The sequence below is a fragment of the Chanodichthys erythropterus genome, chromosome 12, assembly GCF_024489055.1.
Source record: "Chanodichthys erythropterus isolate Z2021 chromosome 12, ASM2448905v1, whole genome shotgun sequence".
Classification (NCBI taxonomy): domain Eukaryota; kingdom Metazoa; phylum Chordata; class Actinopteri; order Cypriniformes; family Xenocyprididae; genus Chanodichthys; species Chanodichthys erythropterus.
This window is the reverse complement of record NC_090232.1, coordinates 54,101,226-54,128,168: the sequence shown is the minus strand read 5'-3', so window position 1 is coordinate 54,128,168 and position 26,943 is coordinate 54,101,226. Positions and strand designations below refer to the sequence as shown.

At 37.5% G+C, this 26,943-nt stretch overlaps 1 protein-coding gene across 1 annotated transcript; it reads right to left on the bottom strand.

Annotated features, from left to right (window-relative positions):
* Positions 1 to 370: 370 nt before the first annotated feature.
* On the bottom strand, positions 371 to 26,926 carry LOC137031908 (NLR family CARD domain-containing protein 3-like). Its single transcript, XM_067403279.1, has 7 exons — positions 26,833 to 26,926; positions 16,751 to 16,873; positions 10,709 to 12,583; positions 10,357 to 10,527; positions 5,266 to 5,439; positions 1,589 to 1,635; positions 371 to 1,342 (listed from the first exon to the last, which is right to left on the bottom strand). Exons 1-7 carry the CDS (start codon positions 26,847 to 26,849, stop codon positions 819 to 821), a joined length of 2,931 nt encoding a protein of 976 aa, XP_067259380.1. The 5' UTR covers positions 26,850 to 26,926; the 3' UTR covers positions 371 to 818.
* Positions 26,927 to 26,943: the final 17 nt, after the last annotated feature.

The following is a 26,943-nucleotide window of genomic DNA, read 5'->3' as shown; positions in this document are numbered from 1 at the left end:
TTGTTGTTATTAAAAAACAAACAAGCCCAGCCCCAGTGAGAAAAAGTAACGCAAAAGTAATGTAACGCATTACTTTTCATAAAAAGTAACGAAGTAACGCAATTAGTTACTTTTTTTAGGGAGTAACGCAATATTGTAATGTGTTACTTTTAAAAGTAACTTTCCCCAACACTGGTCATATACACCTAGGATGGCTTGAGGGTGAGTAAATCATGGGGTAATTTTCATTTTTAGATGAACTATCCCTTTAAGTGTAACATAAAAAAGATATGATAAAGATATATAAAATGCATACAAGATAAAGTCTACACAAAGTTTTATACATGATAGCATATTGAGTATACCAAGGATCATCCTGCTAACAAATCAATATCTCATAGCACTTGATGTTCTTGTTTTTGGCTGAGAAGCTGTTTGGGTGGCTTGCCAATGTATTAGATTTAGTCTAATACATTAAAAAAAGTAAGCTTGACCAAAGTTCTTGTAGGGATAAGAATTTATTGAAGGTAGTCTTGTAGTACATTTGTACAGTAGCAATGGTAGCATGTTGGTGTTTAAAGAATCTTAACCTAAAGTTCTGTGTATGGGACAGAGCTTTATACTTGAGTACAAAAGGGCTAAAAAATATAGATACAGTCCAGGATAACAGTACAATACAATACAGGAATTTACTATGACCCTTTATTTCTAATTGTATACCAGTTGGTTACAGAGGCATAGTTTCAATGTAATCTTTTAGTATTATGCTGTTAACTACCTTTGAAACTTATCTGTGCAACTACTTCTAAATCAGTTCAATTCTTTATTTAGCTGTGTATCTAACGCAAAAACACAGAGGAGCCTGGATATAACCCAAATCCAGCATAGAGGGGTTCAGTGAATGTGGTGTTGAATGTGTGTAAGTGTGTTAGTGTGTGTGTGTCAGAGACACTGTAGAAGGACAGAGTGCCGGCCGACACGTCCACATACACTCCCACTCTTTTGGATGATGAAGGGGCTGGTATGTCAGTACTTTTTTTATTGTGTAGTGCAGAGAAATTGCTACTTGTGCAGTAAACAGTCCAGGACTTTTCATTGTAACCAAGAAAACACTCATTACTATTTCCTTTTCGCTTTATTCCTTTATATACCACTGCTATGTCAGCCACTCCACTCCATTCAGCCTCCCAGTAACAGCGCCCAGTCAGGCTCTCTTTACATAAAACGTTACCATAGTAATCAAATCTCTCTGGATGATCGGGATACGGCTGACGCTCTTTCACTCGGGTCACTTTTTGATTCTTCTCGGACAGAGCGAGACGACAGTCTGCTGTATTTTTATCCAGTGTGAGATCACAGTTGTCTGTAGTTGAGAAAAAAAAAAAGATTATTCATAACATGGTGAAATAAGTGAGAATATTTTTTTTTAAAGTGCAGCTACCCCGGATAAATCCTATTGATCATGTCATTTACTCTCCTTTCTTTCTTTCTTTCTTTCTTTCTTTCTTTCTTTCTGCGTGGTTTTATTTACATATAAATGTATATCATGTTAAGTAATCTGGTGTTTTATACACTGACTGTATGTGTGGATGGGTTTATTAAAACTTACATTTTTTCAGTCCTGGTTTAATTCTGCTCTCTCCTCCATGACCCAGCCTATAGAAACCCAAACACACACACATCAAACTGGTAAGTATGAAGGGATAACACAATGAAATGATGTTGTATTCATGCCTAGGTATAAAACATCACAGACAATTTACATCCAGCAGTTCATTGCTTTATTTTATCTCAATTATTCAGTTCATCTTCATTAACTATAAACCATTTGAAAGCTGAAAACCTTATGATTCGACCTCTGAAGACAACTTATCAAACAATACTTTAAAAAGCACTAAGAAGCTATGTTTTTGCACAAGAAACATTATATTATGTTATGTTTTATGTTTAAGCTGGTAAACATTTTCATCACACAGATTTCATCTTAGAGTGTGCACTTTTCCTTGTCGGACTACTGCAGGTTTTTGGAAATATAAGCTATTTTTGCAGCTCGCCACTCTAAATTAAAGGATTTGGAAAATGACTGGTGATCTTTAAAATGTAAATGATGTAATGACTGAGACAAAGACACAGTTATTTGTCATATTTAATAAATAATCTTTAACCCCTTAAGCCCTGAGAGTATTTTCAGAGTATCTCATGAAGACAATAAGGTAGTGGGATCCTTATTTTTCGGTGATGTTCCTCTATATGTGAGCTGTATCTGGCTCAAATTATGTGGTGATTGCATGAAGAAATCAAAAGATACAGCATTTGGAACAGGTAGGTATTTTTTATGTTTTTGTTTTCTAAATGTCATGCACAAAAATAATGACTCAACTTGAAATCTCTAGCAAGGAAAGGTTATCGTTTAGAAGAGAAAACTTTTTACATTTTTAAATAAATAAAAAAATAAAATAAATTAAATTTGGACATTCTCATGCTGAGAAACTGCTGATAAAGACAAAAAAAATAAAAGTTTGATATACATTTCAGGGGCCGTATTCACAAAACATTTTATCTTACCACTAAGAGTTCTCCTAAATAGCAGTAAAAGTTCTTAGCTAAGAGTTTTCTCTTAAAACCTATTCACAAAGCTGCTGAGACAAACTTTTACTAAGGAATAGAGAGAAGTCTTAAGCTAAGAGTAAGGGCGGGGTTGAGCTCGTTGCTATGGAGTAAACACACAGTGATTGGCTGATAGGGGAAGAGTCAGCGATTTAATCATAGAAACATTGTAGAATGAGGTATCATATATAAAGGTTATAAAATAAAGGTTTTAAAACACAAATGTTGCCCTATTCAAATAAAGTTTTTTTTTTTTTTTTATAAAAATTGCCTGCCTCTTGGATGTCTGCATTTCAAGAGAATGCAAAATGCAAGTGACAAAGAGCCGACTCGCCTATAGTTACTTCATCAGTTTTCTGTATCCCTCCGCCACCTTGCTCCTCACTCTTGGCTGGGGATATGGGGAGAACTTTGGGTTTGGGCTAAATTCCAAGCTCGGAGCGCTCGATCCCCTTGGACAGCACACCAAATATGCTTAGCTTACTATAGCCTATACGCTTAGCACATTCTTTCTGTTTTTTTTTTTTTTTACTCTATTCAATCATTTGTAAATATGAACTCGTGAAAACCACTGCCACATGTAATCAGACAATATTTATTTATTTGTTAAAGATTTATTTTTGGCATCTCATCGTAGATTCAAATCTGTAAATCAAAATGTATTACATTTATGAGGAAAAGGTTCAGCACCTAAGGCTCTATCGCTATTGTGTTGATGGTGGACAGTGTCTTTGGGTGGATTAGGACTGTTTGTGATTTTGTCATAGTGACTTAGGAGTCCTCTTGACTACTCCTAGCGTTTCACAGATTTAGGAGCTAGTTTTAGCACTAAAATGCTTTGTGAAATACTCTTGGAGCAAAAATTTAGGACTCCTTAAATTAGGACTGACACACCTATTATTTTTAAGAGTTTCTCTTAAATCGGCAATTTAGGAGCTACTTTTAGCCTTAAGATGTTTTGTGAATACGGCCCCAGATTTGACATGCAATAACTCAGAGAGGAAATAAGGTAGGATGACAATTCTTTTTTGGTGATGTTCCTCAATTGGTCAGCTGTATCTAGATTGAATTTTGTGGTGATCCCATAAAGAAATCAAAAGTTACAGCATTTGAACCAAGGTAGCCTTTTTGTTTATCCACCTGCTCCCCCTGATGGGCATTTTTAAAATCGTTCTTTCACATTGAGTAACTCGTGATCGGCTTATTGGAATATGTTGATCTTGGACTCATTTCAATTGGAAGAACCCACTGTAAGTAATGTTGTGCCGTTTTGTACTATCTATGCATGTTTCATGAAGATATAAGCATAAATGCCAAGTAACAACTACATTTTAATTTTAGTTAGCATCTGTGCACCTGTGGGGATTTATGTGTCATAATTGTGTGAGCAATATTTCGTAATTGGCTAATTAGATTATGCTCATGTTGGACTCATTTTAATCATGAGAATCTGCTGTAAATAATGATGTCCAATTGTTCTTCACGTAAAAAAAAAAAAAAACTTGTTCAAGTTTAGTCAAAGCCCTAAACAATTATACTTGTTGTATTCTACTCCTTGAGACCTTACAAATGACATATAACACATGATTATCTGAGCTGTATGATGCTTTTGACACATTTGAGTACATAGTATAAAAAAATTCATAAATTATGATTTTTTAAATTGTTTTCCAGCAAATAACTCAGCAGTACTTAGGAGTTAATCAAATTGACTACATTCATTGTAAAGTTCAGACTCTAAGCTTTCAAATGACACTTATTTTGTTATATAAGCAGGAGTTTGGAAAATATATTTTTTTTAATGGCTAGGTGGCCCCCTCGGTGGGTACACTCCGTTTTAGAGTGATAACTCAGCACTCGTTAAGAGCTGAACAAAATGATTAAAAAGCTGAGTTTCTAAGCTTTAAAATGATATCAGTTTTGTGTTATTCCTATCAGTGGTTGCTTAGTAATTTGATTATAATTTTTTTTTTCACCGGCAGGTGTTAAAACTGTGGTCTGTGGAACCCTCCCCCAATGGACCAGCTTGGGCAAGGGCTTCAGTTACCATGGACACCATCTGATAAGGCTTAGTTTATTGCCCTGAACTATGTAGCCACATGGAAAGGCAGAGGCCATAGAAAAAAACCCATAGCCCTCAAAACAGACTTTCAGACAGGAAAAATAGTTTGTAAATCCTGCCCCCTTATGGAGCTCCCACCCCTTGGGGATGCAGCTAAGCCCTAAATTGTCTCTTGGCATCTCAGAGTGGTCCTGTTAGGTATCACACCTTGAATTATTTGTTTAAAAATGTTGTATACAAAAAAATATTATGTCACAGTTTTTGCTGTTGCACTATTTACACACATTGCTATTGCAATTATGAAAATGAAAATGTTTTAAATTATGGAATCATATAATTTGGTAATCATGTATCATTTTGGTGTGTCCAAGTGTTCTTGGAATGACACCTTAATTTTTACTTTGACAAAAGCTAACAAAAAACAGTCTGGGGTGTATCATCCTCAAAATTGAACCAGATCATGGTAAAACATCTAGTTTAATTTCCACTGTAATTTGGGTCTTTGAAATCTGTCTTAATGATTTTTTCCTCAATGTATATATAAAAAAATGTTGCATGTTCATATTTGAGCTTCTATTTGAAGTGGGTTGAAGAGTGTTAAATTTTGTATGACATACTTGAGTATAAGTAGTGAGCAGTTTGGATCCTTCAGTTTGTTGTTGAGCAGCTGGACTCCAGAATCTCCTGGGTGATTGTAGCTCAGATCCAGCTCTCTCAGGTGTGAGGGGTTTGAACTCAGAGCTGAAGATACATAATCACAGCCTTCCTCTGTCACCATACAACCTGACAACCTACAGATGTGTAAGAGATCATTACATTTTCTTTAGGAAAGTAGAGAGAAAATAGATTTATTTTGTGTATTATGTATAGACAAAAATACTTCTAATGGTCTAATTACCATTATTTTTTGTGAATTTTACCTACGAAGTAGTGGAATATGAAATGTACAGTCCGTTCATCATTAATGAAACACAAAGTGCACGCTATACAAGTTTTGATTTACAAATAGTTCAAGACTATCTAGAAGTTTTTTTCTGCTCAGCAATGGGTGGTCACCAAAACAACACTGTTAAACTACATAACACCATTAAACTACATAGCTGAACTGAAGAGACATTTTCAAAACTGTAATAAAATGTCTCAGTTACATATGTACCCCTTGTTCCCTGAAGGAGGGAATGGAGACATACGTCAGAACCGAACCGACGAATTGGCATGAGAGCCCTTTCACCTTTGAGTGTATACTAAATGAGCCAATGAACATCGGTGTGTGAGATTTGCATGTCGCACTCCACCCTGCAGTGCGGGTATAAATAAGGAAGCGCATGCAAGTGCACTCTGTTTTAGACTTAGACAAGTGCGTGCATGCACTCACGAGCATGTGGCATGCACTCAGCGGCGGCACAGGAACTGTGGCAATGGGATGTATGTCTCCATTCCCTCCTTCAGGGAACAAGGGATACATACAGTGGGTACGGAAAGTATTCAGACCCCCTTAAATTTTTCACTCTTTGTTATATTGCAGCCATTTGCTAAAAGTTCATTTTTTTCCTCATTAATGTATACACAGCACCCCATATTGACAGAAAAACACAGAATTGTTGACATTTTTCAGATTTATTAAAAAAGAAAAACTGAAATATCACATGGTCCTAAATATTCAGACCCTTTGCTGTGACACTCATATATTTAACTCAGGTGCTGTCAATTTCTTCTGATCATCCTTGAGATGGTTCTACACCTTCATTTGAGTCCAGCTGTGTTTGATTATACTGATTGGACTTGATTAGGAAAGCCACACACCTGTCTATATAAGACCTTACTGCTCACAGTGCATGTCAGAGCAAATGAGAATCATGAGGCCAAAGGAACTGCCTGAGCTCAGAGACAGAATTGTGGCAAAGCACAGATCTGGCCATGGTTACAAAAAAATTTCTGCTGCACTTAAGGTTCCTAAGAGCACAATGGCCTCCATAATCCTTAAATGGAAGACGTTTGGGACGACCAGAATCCTTCCTAGAGCTGGCTGTTCGGCCAAAATGAGCTATCGGGGAGAAGAGCCTTGGTGAGAGAGGTAAAGAAGAACCCAAAGATCACTGTGGCTGAGCTCCAGAGATGCAGTCGGGAGATGGAGAAAGTTGTAGAAAGTCAACCATCACTGCAGCCCTCCACCAGTCGGGGCTTTATGGCAGAGTGGTCCGACGGAAGCCTCTCCTCAGTGCAAGACACATGAAAGCCCGCATGGAGTTTGCCAAGATAGTGAGAAATAAGATTCTCTGGTCTGATGAGACCAAGATAGAACTTTTTGGCCTTAATTCTAAGCGGTATGTGTGGAGAAAACCAGGCACTGCTCATCACCTGTCCATTACAGTCCCAACAGTGAAGCATGGTGGTGGCAGCATCATGCTGTGGGGGTGTTTTTCAGCTGCAGGGACAGGACGACTGGTTGCAATCGAGGGAAAGATGAATGCGGCCAAGTACAGGGATATCCTGGACGAAAACCTTCTCCAGAGTGCTCAGGACCTCAGACTGGGCCGAAGGTTTACCTTCCAACAAGACAATGACCCTAAGCACACAGCTAAAATAATGAAGGAGTGGCTTCACAACAACTCCGTGACTGTTCTTGAATGGCCCAGCCAGAGCCCTGACTTAAACCCAATTGAGCATCTCTGGAGAGACTTAAAAATGGCTGTCCACCAAAATTTACCATCCAACCTGACAGAACTGGAGAGGATCTGCAAGAAGGAATGGCAGAGGATCCCCAAATCCAGGTGTGTAAAACCTGTTGCATCTTTCCCCAAAAGACTCATGACTGTATTAGATCAAAAGGGTGCTTCTACTAAATATTGAGAAAAGGGTCTGAATACTTAGGACCATGTGATATTTCAGTTTTTCTTTTTTAATAAATCTGCAAAAATGTCAATAATTCTGTGTTTTTCTGTCAATATGGGGTGCTGTGTGTACATTAATGAGGAAAAAATGAACTTAAATGATTTTAGCAAATGGCTGCAATATAACAAAGAGTGAAATATTTAAGGGGGTCTAAATACTTTCCGTACCCACTGTATATAACCAAGACGTTCCCTTTCAGTCGGTCACATTCGACGTACGTCAGAAGTGAACCGACAAGTTGAGATCCCTGAAAACGCCACAGTTGCTGACCCTTTCAGCGCACAGCGTTACACCGAGAAAGTCTACTGCTGTTCCGCATGACCCATTCAGTAAGACTTGGGGAGCACTGCGGAGGCCAAATCCTACCCGAAGGGAGATATCATGTGGGAAATACACATATTAACTGGCCAAGGGGCATTGCAACACATGGAATAGCCCTGGGATGTCTCCAACCATGACAGGAGGGAGACAACATCTGGCAGGGATGACAGGACGGACTCTGCCAAGGGAAAGACACACACTCACCATATGGAGACTTACCATGGAATTCACATGTGGGACCACTGTAGTGGTTGCAACATGTGGCACCCAGCCTAGCACAGGTGACAAGTACACAAGTGCTTGGCCTAGTGACAGACACTCAGCAATGTCTGAGGCCACAAGGGGTGGCAGAGGAACTCTACAGGGTGCTTGCAGGTTCACTACTTAAACTCTGATATATAATTGTTCATGAAGGCTGGAAATGAAAAACGTCTCATATTCAGGTGTGTATAATTATTAGGCAGGTTTTCTTTTACAGGCAAAATGAACCAAAACTGAAAAGTCAAAAAAATTAAATGCTCATGAGAAAGATAATACTAAAATGTAATACTAATGCATTACAAGAAATTGCAAAGTTAAAACATGACCAATGGACAGCAAAACGCTCATTGGGGCAGTGGGGTCATACAAAAACAGGTGGAAAAGAAAAGACACGTTAACTGCAAAATAATTAAGAATTAAGGTGAAGAATTAGGTGTGAGGGTTTAAGGGTTCCATCGGGAACCCTTTATCTCCAGCACCACCATTTCCCAGAACTGCAACCTACCTGGAGTCTCCAGAAGTGCAAGGTGTCAGGATATCATAGACTTAGGTTAGCTAAAGAAACCAATAAAATTACCCACTCTTAATAAGAAACACAAGCTGTAGTGTTGTAAAATACATGAAGACAGGGTTTTTATAGGCTTTATAGACAGAGAGATTGAGAGTGACTCTTGAAGGACCAGCACCACATCCTCTTGTCCCACTGAAGAATTTATCTTCCAGAATCTGGCAGTAAGGTGTGGGAGTTCATTTTTATTCCATATCTGCAAGACAGACATTTCAGCATAACAGATGGACTAAAAATTAACTCCCACTCGAGTCTGACCCTCTCAGCAGCCCGGGAAAGCATAGCCATCAATTCTGGGAACAGGCTCGAGCAATGCCACTCTCCCAGATAAAGGCAAAGTAGTCGAGTCTTCATCTCCAGACAACTGGAGCTCACCTTCCGATGCCACGATCGACATCTGATCATCAGCGAGAGCTCCAAAATAAATGGCTGGTAGCTCAAGTGAGGGACCAGTATTATGCTCTGGAAGCACCACTGGCTGCGCTGTATTAGAGGAATGAGGGGCCAACAGAGATTATCTCAGCGGGGAAGCCCTGACCATAACCTGGTCTATTTGATGAAGTAGCACTTCACTGATGGCCACCAGAGAAGGAGGAGAGGACCAAGGTAAGCAAGTCTAGACCTCAACATCACGATAGACAAGATTCCACAATGAGAACATGAACTATCCACAAGAGCTGCTTTAGCGTGTTGAAGGTTCAAACATGAGATGCTGCAATTGTGACCATCAGCTGGAGTCAGGGACACCAGAAATTGAGGTAGTGTCACGTCCGCTGCTCTTTAAGAGGAATGGAAATACTCTTTTATTGTGCTGAAGCACACACGAAACAGCAGCAGCGCAACTGCATGTGCACTCTTAACCATCCTGGACGGATTTGCTGTGAAAACAGGAGATAAGAGCTCATGAGCTCGCCGCTGCAGCATGCTGTCACACCAAAACAGAAGAGTTCTTGCTCTCTAAAAGAATCTGTTTTAGTAGGCACAAACAGGAGATCTTGTAGCATTAGAACGAACAAACTGCTCGGCTCCGAAGCGAAAAAAAGAGTGCTCTTGCATGCGCTTCTGTATTTATACCCGCGCTGAGGGGCAGAGTGCGACAAGCAAATCTCCCATACCAATGTTCATTGGCTCATTTAGTAGACACTCGAAGGTCATAAGGCTCTCATACGATAACCCGATTCGTCAGTTCACTTCTGACATATGTCAAATGTGACCAACTGAAAGGGAAATAATTTTACTAAACCGTTCTGAGATCTTTAACACAGATTGAACCTGCTATTTATGTTTACAGACAACAGAAAATAGGTTTCATGCTACTTCCTCATGCACTGTCAACTCTAAGCCACATTTTTGCTCTGGATAAAAATATTATAAGTGATATGGCACACAGATAATGTCCCTATTACCTGAAAAATGTAATTGGAAATAGACTTTCTAAATTATCACTCTTGTCTCTGTAAACACACGTTGGTCATGGCCAAAAAGTTTGTATATGAACTTTGAGGCACTTTCCACCCAGCCAGCACAGCCATGTGGGGCCCATCTGGGTTACAGCCAGTTTTCAGCCCATCGAGGCTCCACATGAGTTACACCAGATGAATTGATGAACACTACTGAGTGTTTATATAATCCACACTACAGAGAGAATGTGCCACTGATCACAAACCTCAGTATCTCCAGCTGACAGTTTCCCTTCAGTCCATCAGAGAGCAGCTTCACTCCTGAATCCTGCAGGTCATTGTTACTCAGGTCCAGCTCTCTCAGGACACAGTTTGATGATTGTAGAGCTGATGACAAACTCTCACAACAATGAGCAGTGAGATTACAGCCAGAAAGACTGGAAAAAAAGTAAATAAATTCTGAACCTTATGAACTGAACTTTTCTTTTTTTTTTTTCAAATAAATACATTTCAAAATTCAATATGACTTTAATTCTTGTGAACATCATAAATTTTAATTAACCTCAGAGAGAGGATAATCCTGCTCTGCTGAAACATTTTCTTCATTGTTACACTCACAAAGCTTTTGTGTAGTCGATAACAGCTGGTATCAGTCTTCTTCTTCCCTCATCTGATGTGTTGTATTTCTTGAGGTCCAGCTCATCCACCTCCTCCTCTGACATCTGAAGCATGTAGGCGATTATTGAACAGTGAGCAGGAGAGAGTTTCTTCTCTGATTTCACAAACTCCTGAATCTCTCTGGACAGGGTCTGGTCTTTCATTTCCAGCAGACAGAGGAACAGATTGATGGATCTTTCAGTGGAGAGTCCATGTCCATCTTTGATCCTCTCTTTAATGTATTGTGTGGTTCTCCTGATGCTCTCTGAGCTGTTCTCTGTGTGTGTCAGTAGATCCCGTAAGAGTCTCTGATTGGACTCCAGTGAGACACCCAGCAGGAATCGCAGGAACAGATCCAGATGCCCATTCTTACTCTCTAAAGCTTTGTCTACTGCATTTTTTAGAACGCTATAAATGACATCAAAAAACTTAAGAGTGTCAACATTTTTTATTACATCGAGGTAAAACAGGTAGAAGGCAGCGAGAAACTCCTGAATGCTCAGATGAACAAAGCTGTAAACTTTCCTCTGATGAATAACAGATTCCTCCTTCAAGATCTCAGTATACGTCCCAAAATACAGTGAGTCATCAGTGACGTCTATGCCGCTCTCTCTCAGGTCCTCCTCATAGAACATCACATTGCCCTTCATCAGCTGTTTGAAAGCCACTTCAGCAAGTTTCACAATCATGTCTCTGTTGGACTGCAGGAGTTTCTCTGAATCTCCCTCTTTATACTTCTGATTCCTCATGTTGATCTGAATCAAAAGGAAGTGGATGTAAATTTCAGTCAGAGTTTGAGGGATTTCTCCACTAAGATCTTCTTTTAGGAGCTTTTGAAGCACAGTGGATGAGATCCAGCAAAAGACAGGTATGTGGCACATGATGTGGAGGCTTCTTGCTCTTCTGATGTGTGAGATGATTCTGCTGGCTTGATGCTCATCACTGATTCTCTTCCTGAAATATTCCTCCTTCTGAGGCTCATTGAATCCCTGAATTTCTGTCAGATGGTTGATGTATTTGGAAGGAATCTGATTGGCTGCTGCTGGTCTGGAGGTGATCCAGATGTGAGCAGAGGGAAGCAGCTCTCCTTTAATGAGGTTTGACATCAGCATACCCACTGATGAAGTCTCAGTCACATCAGAAACTTTCTGAGTGTCTGAAAACACCAGTGTCATTCTGCTTTCATCCAGACCATCAAAGATGAACAAAATTTTACATTCCTCATAAATATTTGAGTCCAGATCTTGCAGTTCAGGATGAAAGTCCAGCAGAAGACTGTGAAGACTGTACAGATGATCTCGGATCAAGTTCAGCTCTCGAAATGGAAGCACAAACATGAAATCTACATCCTGATTGGCTTTTCCCTCGGCCCAGTCCAGAATGAATTTCTGCACAGAGACAGTTTTTCCAATGCCAGCGATGCCTTTAGTGAGAACAGTCTTGATTTGGTCTTTCTCCTCACATTCTGGTTCAGGTGAGGCTTTAAAGATGTCATTGCAGTAGATTATAGTGCCTTGTGAGTGTTGTGTTCTGGCTGTTTTCTCCATCTGTAAAACCTCATGTTCTTCATTCACTCCTTCTCTCTCTCCCTCTATGATGTAGAGCTGTGTGTAGATCATATTCAGGGGGGTTTGATTCTCTTGAAGTTTGTTTCCCTCAAATAATCCCTCATATTTCTTCTTCATGCTTCTTTTGTGCTTGTCTTTGACTCTCTGCAGGTTTCCAATCTCTAGTGAGTGTGTCTGCAGGACTGCTTCAGTTTGGTCCGGCCTTATGTGATTCTGATAGTGAGATGTAGAGAACGGCACAGATCTGATCAGCTCATGTTTCTTCCCCCTGCCAAAAAAAAATAAATAAAAATTAAAAATAGTAAAATGATAATGACTGTTGGAGACCATCAAAAACATATTAATTACAGGATATCCCAGCTAACAGGAAACATTCTTATAACTTTGTCTAATGTTCTGGCAAGTTTTTTTTTAAAGTTTTGAATAAATGTTCATCCAGTAATGTTAATAGCAAGTTTATTTTAATGTTATCTGGTCTCAAAAATGTTAGTAAAATTTTTTATTTATACATAGTTTGAAGAAGGTTTTTTAAATTTCCTCAATGGTGGGGAAAAAAAATGTAGAACAACATTCTTGGAACATCCTTCAAACATCAGAATGACAGCTAACTTCAAATGATATAAGGATGAGTTTGCTTTCTTAAAGGAACATCCTTTGAACGTGGGAAAGTTTTGTAGCTTTTCCCATATGTATTGATCCTAAGTGTTGTCTTAAATTTGTGTAATTTTTTTGCAAGAGTTAGAACTAAACATTTACATTTTTTTTTTAAATTACTCACCCTCATGTTGTTTCAAACCCATAATACTTTCATTCATCTTTGGAACACAAATGAAGACCTTTTTGATAAAATCTGAGAGCTTTCTGTCCCTCCACAGACAACTATGCAACTGACACATTGATGCTTAAAAGTTTATAAAGAGATTGAAAAACTAACCCATATTTATCGAGCAGTTAAGTCCAAATTTTCTGAAGAGACACAATCACTTTATATGATGAACAGATTGAATTCAGGGTTATATTCACATATAAACATTCATTAACTTTGTGAGGCACCGAGGAGCCAAAGACAAGGAACACCGTCTACTTACTATAAACATGGGTTTTTATTGGAACCCAAGGGGAAAAAAATCAACTTTACAACTCATACAACAAAATAATAATAAAGAAAACAACAAAACAAAAAGAAAATAAAGTCAAACTATTCAGACAATGAACGTAACAAACTAAAGTTGACTTCATCTAATGAACAAAGCAACAACTTATAAAGGAAAGGATGGGCCCATTACAAATTAAGAGGGAAACAAATGAGACTTAACATTTAAATAAATAAATCAAAACAGAATCATACAAAGAAATATATCAAATCAAAATAAAGAAAAATGCAATCAAATACCACAAATGTACAACTACATAAATCAACTAACAAAAGACAACAACATTTCCTTCTCCCCCGGGCAACTTCAGCAAATGGAAAGTCTGGGTGGAACCAATAGTGTTTAAATGCCCTGTTCTGGCCAGACACCAATTTTTGTGACACCAGGATGCGGCTGTAGCAGACCCTGACGAGATTGCCACCCGTCAACGGTAAACTTAAACTCAAAAAATAGAAACAAATATAAGAAACAGATACAATGTAACTAATTTGTGTCAACCCCAAATAATTAACAACGTATATAAAAGATGTGTAATAAATATAATATATGCAAACCAAAAAAATAATTAATGAATATTGTTCGTCTTGTGTAATTATTAAAGCAAACATATTGAAACCAAAATGAATGTGAATGACAAAATAAGTTTAAATAAAGATTAACCTTAAATGAATATCCATGTAAACATGTGTACGTGTGTGTGTGTGTGTGTGCGTGTCGATATGTTCACATTACCCTTCTTGTGTGGCCACCACTTGGGCCGTCACAAACTTACACAGCAGTTGTGGTAAACAGAAGCTCAAGCTATTGATCTTGGATATTCTTATGTTACATCACTGTTGAGAAAACCCCAGAAACAGTGATGCAATTTATTCATTTGTTTATTATTCATGCTTGACATGATGACTATAAGAATGCATATATAGAAGGTCATACTTTCAATTTTTAACTTGTGCACAACCATGTCAACTGCATCTGAACCGAAAATTTTGTGTTGATGTCTCAAAACAATCAAAAGTTATGGCATTTGGAACCATGGTGGCCTTTTATCCAAAAAAAAAAACTATTCAAACAAGTTATCTAGTTATAGTTATAGTGTTTTACTAAACATAAGAACTGCTTTCATGTATAAATGTTGCAATAAAGCATCCAAAATATTTAGAATTACAAAGAATAATAAGAAAGAAAAGATAGAAGATGAAAGAACACTGTTACACAGGGCTCGACAATAACACTTGAGTTTTTATATTTATAAAGTATGATACAGTTAAGTAACATTACATGACCAAGGGCCACATTTACTAACAGCTTGCGAAAGCGCAAACCCTGTTTTGGTGTTAAAAAAGAACTGTCAGGATTTACTAAAGACACACAGTTCAAAATTAGTGCTGAAAAGGAGTGGACTGGGTTGTTTTTGTGGCTGACCTTATTGCATATGCATTTGTAGGAGTTTCCCTTTCAGACGCAAAATTTATGGGAAGAGTGTATTTAAATTAATCATACAACAGTTCAATAAACTGTAAAAAGTAGTTAAAATTACACCACTTACATTTTAGATGCAATATTATCTGTTTTTGTTCTCTATCAGCAGCGAAAATAGTTCCAAACAAAGATCACAGCAGAACCATAGTGCATTTTATGAGAAGACAATCATGTTTTCATTACTGAATGATTCAGCATTTTGAACTAATCAGTTAAGTCAAAGATTCAATGACCCATCCATAATCAATTGCCTCATTCTTGAATGATTCATACTTTTGAACAAATCGTTTGAATGAATGACTCAATTACTCACTCATTAAGACGGTCAGAGGTCAGACAGTCGCTTGCCGCCATGTACTGGTGGTTTAGTTTCATGTTTAAAAATATCATTAAAAGTATCATTTTTTTTTCCAACATTAATTATATTAAACAAATTAGAACATATATACAACAAATACAAATGTAATAATTTTAAATGAAAGATGAACCACACATTTAATGAGATTAGAGAAAAAATGCCCTTTATAAAAGATAAAAAAATAAATAAAAAAAAAATCAGTGCCTTGGGGGTAAATATCACAAAAATGCAGATTTAAATGTCAAAGCTGATAGAACACCAGTGAGAATACTGCTTCAAAATTAATTATATTTACAATAGTAAATATAGTTGTGGTGCTCCTGAATTTTTACTGGTGCTTATAACTTTTTGAAATTAGGAACACCAGGGCTACCAAGTAAAAAAGTTAATTTCGAGCCCTGAAATAAAAAAAATAAATAAACAAACAATCAGCATGAAACAACAATGGTGACATGCTTAATGCCAGCATACAAAACTCCTTCTTGGCTCCCAGTATGAATTGTGGCATGAAAAAATTATGCAGCTGAATTATTTTACTATTATCACCATTGTTGAGATTTGTATGGTGAGTGTTGATGTCTGTGTGAGAAAAATGAGATATTATCTTACATTTCTGACAAAATACCACGGTATAAGTTAGTGTTACCACTGTAAATCCATGATAAATGTTGTTGAATTGTTGGTTTTTTAAAATTTTCTAACTGGATCGGCTAAATGTTTTTCCTGATTTCGTTAGTGTTGTTGATTAAGTCAGCGCTGTTTCAACTGGCTTTAAATTGAATTAAATCACAGAGAGATCTGCAGCTTGTACCTGAGACCTCTACGCCGAACTCGAACACTTCTCACTGGCTTTTTACTGTTCATGTGATCGAGACACTCAGCAAGTAAACACATTTGTGGGCTTGTGAGTCGAGCAGTGCGCACAAGTAGCACTGTTTCGTTCTGCTTTTGGCACGATTCTCTGGCCTAAAATCTAGTACTGCCCCCTTTTGTTGACATTGTGAAACTGCACGATTTGTAAATTATGCGAAAGTTTCACGTGCGTACGCGGAAGTCTGTATATATTTTATATATGTTTGACTGTTTGACACAATGTTTCAGAAACATCATACTAACCATTAAATGACGTTCCTAGAATGTTGAGTTTTTAATAAAAATGAAATTGAAAGAATGTTTCAAGAACATCATACTAACCTTTTAAAAAAAACATTCCTCTAATATTAAGAAACCTGGACGTTTTAACGTTTCCATAACCAAAAAAGAATGTTTGGAAAATGTACTTAGAACAAAAATTTGTTAGCTGGGATGATTTTAGCTCAAGCTGCACCCCTTTCCAAAGCATGTTTCATATTTTGTAGTACATTTAGTGTTATTTTATGCATTTTCTTAAATTATTCCTCTGAGATGCACTACAATAAATTAGCAAGTTAATGTTTATACAAACTCAGGGTCAGAGGTCGTGGGTCCATCACTGAATTCAGGGTGTTGCATCATAGATCCGTCACTCTTCACAGACACGCCACTGAGCTCTGGAGACTCTGGTCTCTGTCTCTTCCTTTTGCTGATGCTGACAAAAGACAATTTTACACATATTTACTGTATAGCTTGAATTCACTACAGTTTTACATTTACAATTATTCATTTAACAGATGCTTTCATCCAAGGCAGTTTACAAATATTAGTGATAGGTTCTGGAAAGTGATTTTGCCTATGCCTACAAACTGCCCTGTCCTGTGATTTAGAAAGTGAAGGTCAAGTTTGTTGCACTTCCCCCGAGTTTCCCAGTCGCAACTTTGACTTGAGGGAATGTTCCAGGTAATAGTTCCAACTGGGATCTAGGAATTTCCCACTTCCGAGGACAAATGGAATGCAGCATGTAGATCATGCTCTTGAGCAAAATTATTTATTTTAAGTTATTTACAGCAATTCGCTGAGAAATTACATTGTGGAGAAAGCATACTTACTGACCAAACCGCATGCATGAAGTGTAGGTCAATTACAAAGTGTAATGTAAATATGATAAAAAATAAAAATGAACGGCTTTCCATGTCCATGCAAATAAACTATAATTATCTGACATTAATTCAACTTCGAATAAATAGCAGAAGTTTAATTAAGACCAAACCAAAAATAAAATAAAAAATAATAAAATAAAATAGACCTAATATAGCTAACTAGAAAAACAAAGAATCAAGGGTACTAAACTACATCATAACAGTTTAACATGTCAAGCTAACCATGGACAGAATCAAAACAAGAACTGGCAAGGGGTGAATCAAACAAAGGGCTTAAATACATTAACCTGTTAGCCAGCAAACCCGCTTTTGGAAAATCCCAAGAAATTACATACTCAAACTAAAACAGATACAGTTCATGAACCCTTTGCACTAAAAGCATAAGTAAGGTCTCATTTGAAAGCAGAGTTTTATTAAATGTTTTTCAACACCATGTCATGTGATTTTATTTTGAAAAGACTCTGAAATTCTAACTGATGTTTATTGTCATCATCTAAGCATCTATTCAAGTGTATTGTCTTGATTGTTATATGGTGCTAACTGCCCCATTCAGTTTCAGTCTCCCCTGAACACACATTCACACCTCTCCAGCCTGCTTATGGCTTTAATTATTCTTTTCTTTTGTCTCTATTATAATTACTGATGATTTTCTATTCAAAAAGATTTAATCCTTCATTTCTTTCACCAAACTTCTCTATATCCAATGTCCTTCTTGAAAAAAAGAAAAAAAAAATCAGTGAGCTTTACAATTCAAAATGATTTATTTGCATTACATTTGCTCAGAACAGGTGCATCTCTGGGCTCGTTAGCATGTTATCAAGTTGAGTGTTTTAAATAACCTTCTGTGATGTGATTTGGCTTCAGATCAAAAATCAGACAGAAAATATATTATTTTATGCTATTCTGCACAATGAGAAAATGTATCTCGATTAGCATTGCATTATAAATATAATCTATTTTTATGAATACCCGACATGGCGTGAAGAACACAAATACACGATTGTGACGATATGTGGTTTATCTATTACTTTCAAATGTGTTGATCTGCATGTTATATCCATGGTTTTAGTGATCTCTGGAAGCCTCTGTTAGTTCCTGGAATGTCACATGATATGCCTGTCCTTCACTATGTGTCATTTGTGGACTAAATGTGCACAGAGGAGCAATGATATTACACAGTGTCTCTCACAAATGTCTCCATGGTTGCAAGGCACACTACCTGTGCAAGCAGGGGGTCACAGGCGCTGCATAATATCATTGCGCCTGCTGCACTCATGGTACGCCAGCAAAGTTCCTTGATTATTACGCCAGAATGAGAGTATAGTTCCTAGCCATATCGGCCTAGAAAATCACAACTTTTCATTTTCCGTCAGTCTTAGTACACGATGTAACTACAGAAGAGTCAAGTTTTAAATAGGAAAAATTTCAAAACTCTTTGGTCATTTTTGAGCGAGATGCTAACGGTCTAATCAGATTCAATGAACTATGCTAAGCTATGCTAAAAGTGGTACCGCCAGACCTGGAGATCGGCTGAATGGATTCGAAAACGGTAAAACTCAACTAGGGGAGTGGAGTGGAGTGTTCCTTTAACATTAGACATGAAGTTTATGTAATGATATCTACATTTCAGCTTTTCATCAGTTGTTTTGGAAGCAATTATGTTGCTTTTATTCTGTTTTTGCCATAACTGACACAAAACCACGATATGCACTCGTTGTGTTGTGGCAACATCACATAGTCAACATGTGAACGTGACGTGTGAGTGACTGGAACACACTGAGGGATGAAGTGGGACATTTAATTTGGGATATTCCAACGTCCAACCTCGTCTCGAACGCAGCATTAGAGGGCAAAACAGGAGACTCTCAATAGAGTATTAGTTGAGTATTGGTAGACTGTTAGGAGCCGGGGTAGGGTTAGTAGAATATGGGGTAAGGATTAATAGAACAAGTTGGCATGCTCTTACAAAGTTACTTATACTCAGCATAATGTCAGTTGGGGATCATCAAAATAAATAGTTAGCAGATATTAAGCAGACAGTCAGTCTACTTATAATCTAATACTCTAGTGAGAGTTAGTTGACATGTTGGTGCAATGTTACTTATATTCAACAGAATGCCTAAAGGGGACCATCAAAATAAAGAGACAATGAAAAATTTTAGCAACTTTGAGGCAAAAACTTTGTAAAGAAACCTCTCACAAATCAGTATTTTCTCAAAGTTCTGACTATGTAAGACTATAGGGCACATCCAATGTTAAACTGAAATCAATATGCTGAAACCTAACCTGAATTTTTCAGCTAAAATTAGCAGTGGATAAATTTACATTGTTTTGACATTTGAATATTACGGTGGCTGAGAGAGCTCAACGCGCTGCAAATGAAGAAAACACATGCAAATAGAAAAAACACCAGCAAATAAAGATAACGTCTTCATCAATTTGACAACACGTGCTGCAAAAGTTCACAACACAACCAAATACAGAAACGTGCTGCAAATAGCACATACCAGCCCCGGCGATCTCAAGCCCTCTGAATGATGATGATGATGATGATTATGATTATTTGGCTACTTTTAGAATTAAATTAATATTTTCATTTTAATATTTTAATAATATTTTTTTTCACGCAAGCCCCCCAAAATGTTTGTCCTGGCTCCGGTTCTGGCGAAATTGTTTTAAGGGAACACCTACAAATGAAGAACCTAGGCGGGACCACTTATTGTTCAATGTTTACTCCTAGTGGTGTGCACCTGAAAAGTGAGTTTTTTTGTTTATTTAAACATCCTGATCGTATGTGCATTGTGAGCAGGCCTATTTGGAGCATGTTTCTGTATTTGGGTGTGTTGTGAACTTTTGCAGCACATGTGTTGTCAAACTGATGAAAACGTTTTCTTTATTAGGGGCCAAGCCCCGAAGGGGCTGTAGCCCCTATTGTAATTGTACGTTTTCCCTTTTATTATTATTATTCTTCCTCCCGAATGGGAGTCTATGGCAGCCCTATCAACGGAACATGAGAAAATGATGAAATTTGGCACAGTTGTAGAGATGCTCATGAATAGTGATTGGACCAAATTTGGAGTCTCTAGAACCAACTCTATAGCGTCACCACCAGTTCAAAATTTCAACATTCTAACGGTTTTAACATTTGAACTGTTTGTCATAGAAAAATTAAATTTAGTTCATCTGATTCGTCTCTTCATGCTGATGCTATTCAACTTCTTACATTAAGTCTCCACCCATTACAGTAGCGGCCATTTTGAAAAGTACAGTATTTGTTTTTTTCGCTTCTCCTCCTTCAAAATTTGTCCAATTTTGTCCAAACTTTGATCAGGTGATCTTTGGTCTGAGCCGCACAGAAATGACTGAACAGATTTTTTTTATTCATCTTTGTTCAAAAGTTATGATGTCACGAAGTTAACGAGGTTGACCCAAAATTGCTATAGAGGCTGTATCTCGGCCAAACTTTGAGCAATCGAAACTAAAATTGGTACACTTGATCAAGACCATGATCTGAGGTTCCATGCCAAATTTGGGAACAGCGCCACCTACAGGTCATGAGATCTGAAAAATGGCTATTTTGGCCAATAACTTTTGAACACTTTATTAGAAAATCAAGATTCCCTGTGCCATGCCGAATCCGAGGATATCGAATTCGTCAACATCGGATGAACCACGTGTCCGCCATTTTGAATTTTGTCATAAATTGCAATAACTTTTAAACAATTTGACATATCTTCACACAAATTGGTACGTATGACCTTTAGAAGGTCCTGAAGGTACCTGAGAAGTTTCAACACAGCGCCACCTACTGTTCCACAGATGTAATGATTATTGCAAAACCACTTATAACTTTTGAAAACACTTTCCAAAATGTGTATGCTTTATGTCATTTTATTCCCTGGCTTATGCCGATTCCGACGATGTGTCATTTGTCATTTTCCTTAAATGTACCTGTCTGCCATATTGAATTAAATCAAAAACAGTTTTTTCGCTACTCCTCCCACAAATTTTGGTCAATTTTGTCCAAAATCAGCTCAGATGATCTTTGGACCGAGCCGCACAGAAATGACTGAACGGATTTTTGATATTCGCTACCATTCCCAAGATATTCATCTCTGAATGTGACCTTGCTTGTGTTTGTTGTCTTATACTAGTTAGCTTAGCACAGTAATTGCTTAGCATGCTAAACTATTGCTATTCTTTCTAATGTGGTCTTCAGTCAACAGGTTAACCAAAACTTAGTTGGCATTAAATAACTTTGCATACTAATATGGTTAACATGCTATGAAGCTTTTTTTTGTGAACTCTTTCTCACACTGAAACCTCTGCTTAGCATACTGATGAACTTGCATGGCTGATTAGCTCAATGTGTTACGCCACGGATCCCGAATGCTCTGCATCGTGGGTTCGAAACTCAGTGTGACACATGCCCAGACCGCATGAGGTACTGTGGCAGGAAAAGATGCAGAACTTGTGTCTGTTCTAGGCATTCTGCCTAAAACTGGTCTAATCTGAAGCTATCACATGCAATTCCTTTATGTCCAAATTCGTAGTTATTCTTCTTCCCCCTGTATGGTAATCAATGAACCATAAGAAGGAAAATTATCAAATTTGGCATGCTTGTAGTGATAGTAATTAAAAGTAATTTGACCAACTTTGGAGTATCTAGGACTAAGTCTATAGCGCCACCACCAGTTCAAATATTCACTTTTGTAAAGGTTATAACTTTTGAACCCTTTGTTCCAGAAAAATGAATGTCAATACAACTGATTCCTCTCTTCATACTGATCACATTCAATATCTTACATTAAGTCTCCACCCAGTACAGTAGTGGCCATTTTGAAAAGTACAGTATTCCGTTTTTTCGCTACTCCTCCTTCAAAATTTGTCCAATTTTGTCCAAACTTTGATCAGGTGATCTTTGGTCTGAGCCGCACAGAAATGACTGAACAGATTTTTTTTATTCATCTTTGTTCAAAAGTTATGATGTCACGAAGTTAACGAGGTTGACCCAAAATTGCTATAGAGGCTGTATCTCGGCCAAACTTTGAGCAATCAAAACTAAAATTGGTACACTTGATCAAGACCATGATCTGAGGTTCCATGCCAAATTTGGGAACAGCGCCACCTACAGGTCATGAGATCTGAAAAATGGCTATTTTGGCCAATAACTTTTGAACACTTTATTAGAAAATCAAGATCTTGGTGTCTATGGATTCCCTGTGCCATGCCGAATCCGAGGATATCGAATTCGTCAACATCGGATGAACCACGTGTCCGCCATTTTGAATTTTGTCATAAATTGCAATAACTTTTAAACAATTTGACATATCTTCACACAAATTGGTATGTATGACCTTTAGAAGGTCCTGAAGGTACCTGAGAAGTTTCAACACAGCGCCACCTACTGTTCCACAGATGTAATGATTATTGCAAAACCACTTATAACTTTTGAAAACACTTTCCAAAATGTGTGTGCTTTATGTCATTTTATTCCCTGGCTTATGCCGATTCCGACGATGTGTCATTTGTCATTTTCCTTAAATGTACCTGTCCGCCATATTGAAATAAATGGAAAACAGTTTTTTCGCTACTCCTCCTACAATTTTTGTCCAATTTTGTCCAAAATCAGCTCAGGTGATCTTTGGACCGAGCCGCACAGAAATGACTGAATGGATTTTTGATATTCGCTACCATTCCCAAGATATTCATCTCTGAATGTGACCTTGCTTGTGTTTGTTGTCTTATGCTAGTTAGCTTAGCATGCTAATTGCTTAGCATGCTAACCAGTTGTCATTCTCTTTAATGTGGCTCTTCAGTTATCAAGTTAACCATGAGCTTCATTAGCATTAAGTTAGCTTAGCATGCTAATATGGTTAGCATGCTAAGTAATGCTTTTTTGTGAATTCTTTGTTAGACTAAAAGGGTTTCTTCCACAGTCTGTTGAATGTGCATCCTCAAGTAGCTCAATGTGTAAAGCCAGTTATCTGAAGAGCCCTGTATCCGAAGTTAGTGGGTTCGAATCCCAGGTGGAGCGGTTTTATAAAATAGTGTGTTTTGATTCCTTTACTGCCTCTTGGATTAGAAATAAATGCTTTTTGTTTCATGCTGTGTTCATTTTCATCTAAGCTTATGTACATTCTGAGTTCATTCTTGCCCGTAATTCTGAACCAGCTGTTTCATGTTTGTTCATTTTCTGCTGTTTTTCCTCTTCCTGCTCTGTATTGCACTACAGCATGATGAGCTGCAGAATGATCTAAAGTGCAGCTTTATAAGAATTCTTCATTTTGAGTTCATTTTCACATGAACTAATAAACTTTGGCAGGTGTGGAAACATTCACTTGCACAGTGGTGCAATGAGATGAGAAATGGACCTTGGACCCGGAGGTCGTGGATTCAAATCTTGTGTGGGGTTCCTTTATACAATTGTGTGTAATGAGTCATTTTGATACCTTTTTTATCCAAATAAGGATTGTGCTAATCTTTATTCCTCTTCAATGAGATACAAGTATTTTAGTTCATTCCGTGTTCATTCTCTGAACTTCTATTGATTTTCATTAGGGGCCAAGCCCCAAAGGGGCTGTAGCCCCTATTGTAATTGTACGTTTTCCCTTTTATTATTAGGGGCCAAGCCCCAAAGGGGCTGTAGCCCCTATTGTAATTGTACGTTTTCCCTTTTATTATTATTATTCTTCCTCCCGAATGGGAGTCTATGGCAGCCCTATCAACGGAACATGAGAAAATGATGAAATTTGGCACACTTGTAGTGATGGTCATGTCTAGAAATCTGACCAATTTTGGAGTCTCAAGGACCAACTCTATAGCGCCACCACCAGTTCAAAAATTCAACATTCTAAAGGTTATAACTTTTGAACCATTTGCTCTAGAAAAATACAATTTAGTACATCTGATTTGTCTCTTCATGCTGATTCTATTCAAATTCTTACATTAAGTCTCCACCCATTACAGTAGCGGCCATTTTGAAAAGTACAGTAGTCCGTTTTTTCGATACTCCTCCTTCAAAATTTGTCCAATTTTGTCCAGACTTTGATCAGGTGATCTTTGGTCTGAGCCGCACAGAAATGACTGAGCAGATTTTTTTTTATTCATCTTTGTTCAAAAGTTATGATGTCACGAAGTTAATGAGGTTTACCCAAAATTGCTATAGAGGCTGTATCTCAGCCAAACTTTGAGCGATCAAAACAAAAATTCGTACACTTGATCAAGACCATGATCTGAGGTTCCTTGCCGAATTTGGGAACAACGCCACCTACAGGTCATGAGATCTGTAAAATGGATATTTTGGCCAATAACTTTTGAACACTTTATTAGAAAATCAAGATCTTGGTGTCTATGGATTCCTTGGGCCATGCCGAATCCGGGGATATTGAATTTGTCAACATCGGATGAAAAGCATGTCCGCCATTTTGAATTTTGTCATAAATTTCAATATCTTTTAAACTATTTGACATATCTTCACAAAAATTAGTATGTATGACGTTTAGTAGGTCCCGAAGGTACCTGAGAAGTTTCAACACAGCGCCACCTACTGTTCCACAGATATAATGTTTTTTGCAAAAATGCTTATAACTTTTGAAAACACTTTCCAAAACGTGTATACTTTATGTCATTTTATTCCCTGGCTAATGCCAATTCCAACGATGTGTCATTTGTCATTTTCCTTAAATGTACCTGTCTGCCATATTGAAATAAATGAAAAACAGTTTTTTCGCTACTCCTCCCACAAATTTTGTCCTATTTTGTCCACAATCAGCTCAGAAGATCTTTGGACCGAGCCGCATAGAAATGACTGAACGTTTTTTTGATATTCGCTACCGTTCCCGAGATATTTGTCTCTGAATGTGACCTTCCTTGTGATTGTTATCTTATGCTAGTTAGCTTAGCATGCTAATTGCTTAGCATGCTAACCAGTTGTCATTCTTTTTAATGTGGCTCTTCAGCTATCAAGTTAACCATGAGCTTCATTAGCATTAAGTTAGCTTGGCATGCTAATATGGTTAGCATGCTAAGAAATGCTTTTTTTGTAAATTCTTTGTTACACTAAAAGTTCTCTTCCACAACATGTTGAACATGTGTCATAATGTAGCTCAATGTGTAAAGCCAGGTACCTGACGAGCCCTGTACCTAAAGATAGTGGGTTCGAATCTCGGGTGGAGTGGTTTTATGAAATTGTGTGTTTTGATTCCTTTATTGCCTCTAGATTAGAAATAAATGCTTTTTGTTTCATGCTGTGTTCATTTTCATCTAAGCTTCTGTACTTTCTGAGTTCATTCTCGCCCATAATTCTGAACCAGGTGTTTCATGTTTGTTCATTTTCTGCTGTTTTTCTTCTTCCTGCTCTGTATTGCGCTACAGCATGATGAGCTGCAGAATGATCTAAAGTAAAGTTATTAAATATAACATTCAGTGCAGTTTCATAAAAATTCTTCTTTTTGAGTCTATTTTCACATAAACTAGTGAACTTCGGCAGTTGTGTCAACAGTCACCTGCACAGTGGTGCAATGACATGCGCAATGGACACTGGACCTGGAGGTTGTGGGTTCGAATCCCGTGTTGGGTGGTCATTATGCAATTGTGTGTAATGAGTCATTTTGATTCCTTTTTTATCCAAATAAGCATTGTACTAATCTTTATTCCTCTTGAATTAGATACAAGTGTTTTTAGTTCATTCTGTGTTCATTCTCATCTGAACTTCTATTGATTTTCATTTCATTTCCACCTGTCCTTCTGAACCAGCTGTTTTGCATGTACATTCAATTTCTGCTGTTTTTGCTCTACCTGCTCCGTATTGCGCTACTGCCCCTTCTGGGGCTTGGCCCCGAATTGCTGCTTGCAGCTATATTTTGCTGGTGTTTTTTTTCTATTTGCTTGTGTTTTCTTCATATGCAGCGCGTTGAGCTCTCTCAGCAATCATAGTATATAGTTTTAGACTGACAATAAAGACAGATTGATTATAATTGTTCACAATTCACATGGTCATTCATCTACAATTAAGTTATTATTATATTAAAAACAACAACAACAACAACATTGTTCAAACTCAAAGTCTGTGTCTGAAAGGAATAGGTCGCCCATAATTTACTTTCTTTCAAAGCCTTATAATGATTTTCCTCTGTAGCAGAATAGTCAAAACTGTCTTACCTAGGAAATGAATAAAGGCAATGGCTGTCAAGATAGATTTTAAAGGCGAGAATAATGTCGTAAACTTCACTTTATTTACATATCTATTTGCACGACTCGTATGGACTACTTTTATAATGCTTTCATGGTGAATATATGTTATTATTTTTTTTAACTTAAAAACCCCATCCACTTTCAACGTATGAACAAGCTTCAGAACTAAAATCGTCGACGTTTTCTGCCGCTTTGGTCAGACATTGTCACATTAAACTGTTGAAATGAAATGATCCGACTTTGAAATTCAATTAAAAGGAGAGCAGAAACAGCAGCTTATTTTATATACCTACATGGTTTCATAAAGAAAACTTACCAGAAATTATGCTCCATTTAAACAACCAGTGTTTATTTTAAAGACTCGAATTGGCGTCTCTTCCTACTACCGCCTCTTTTACTTTCGATTCTAGACACCTGGTTAAAGTGA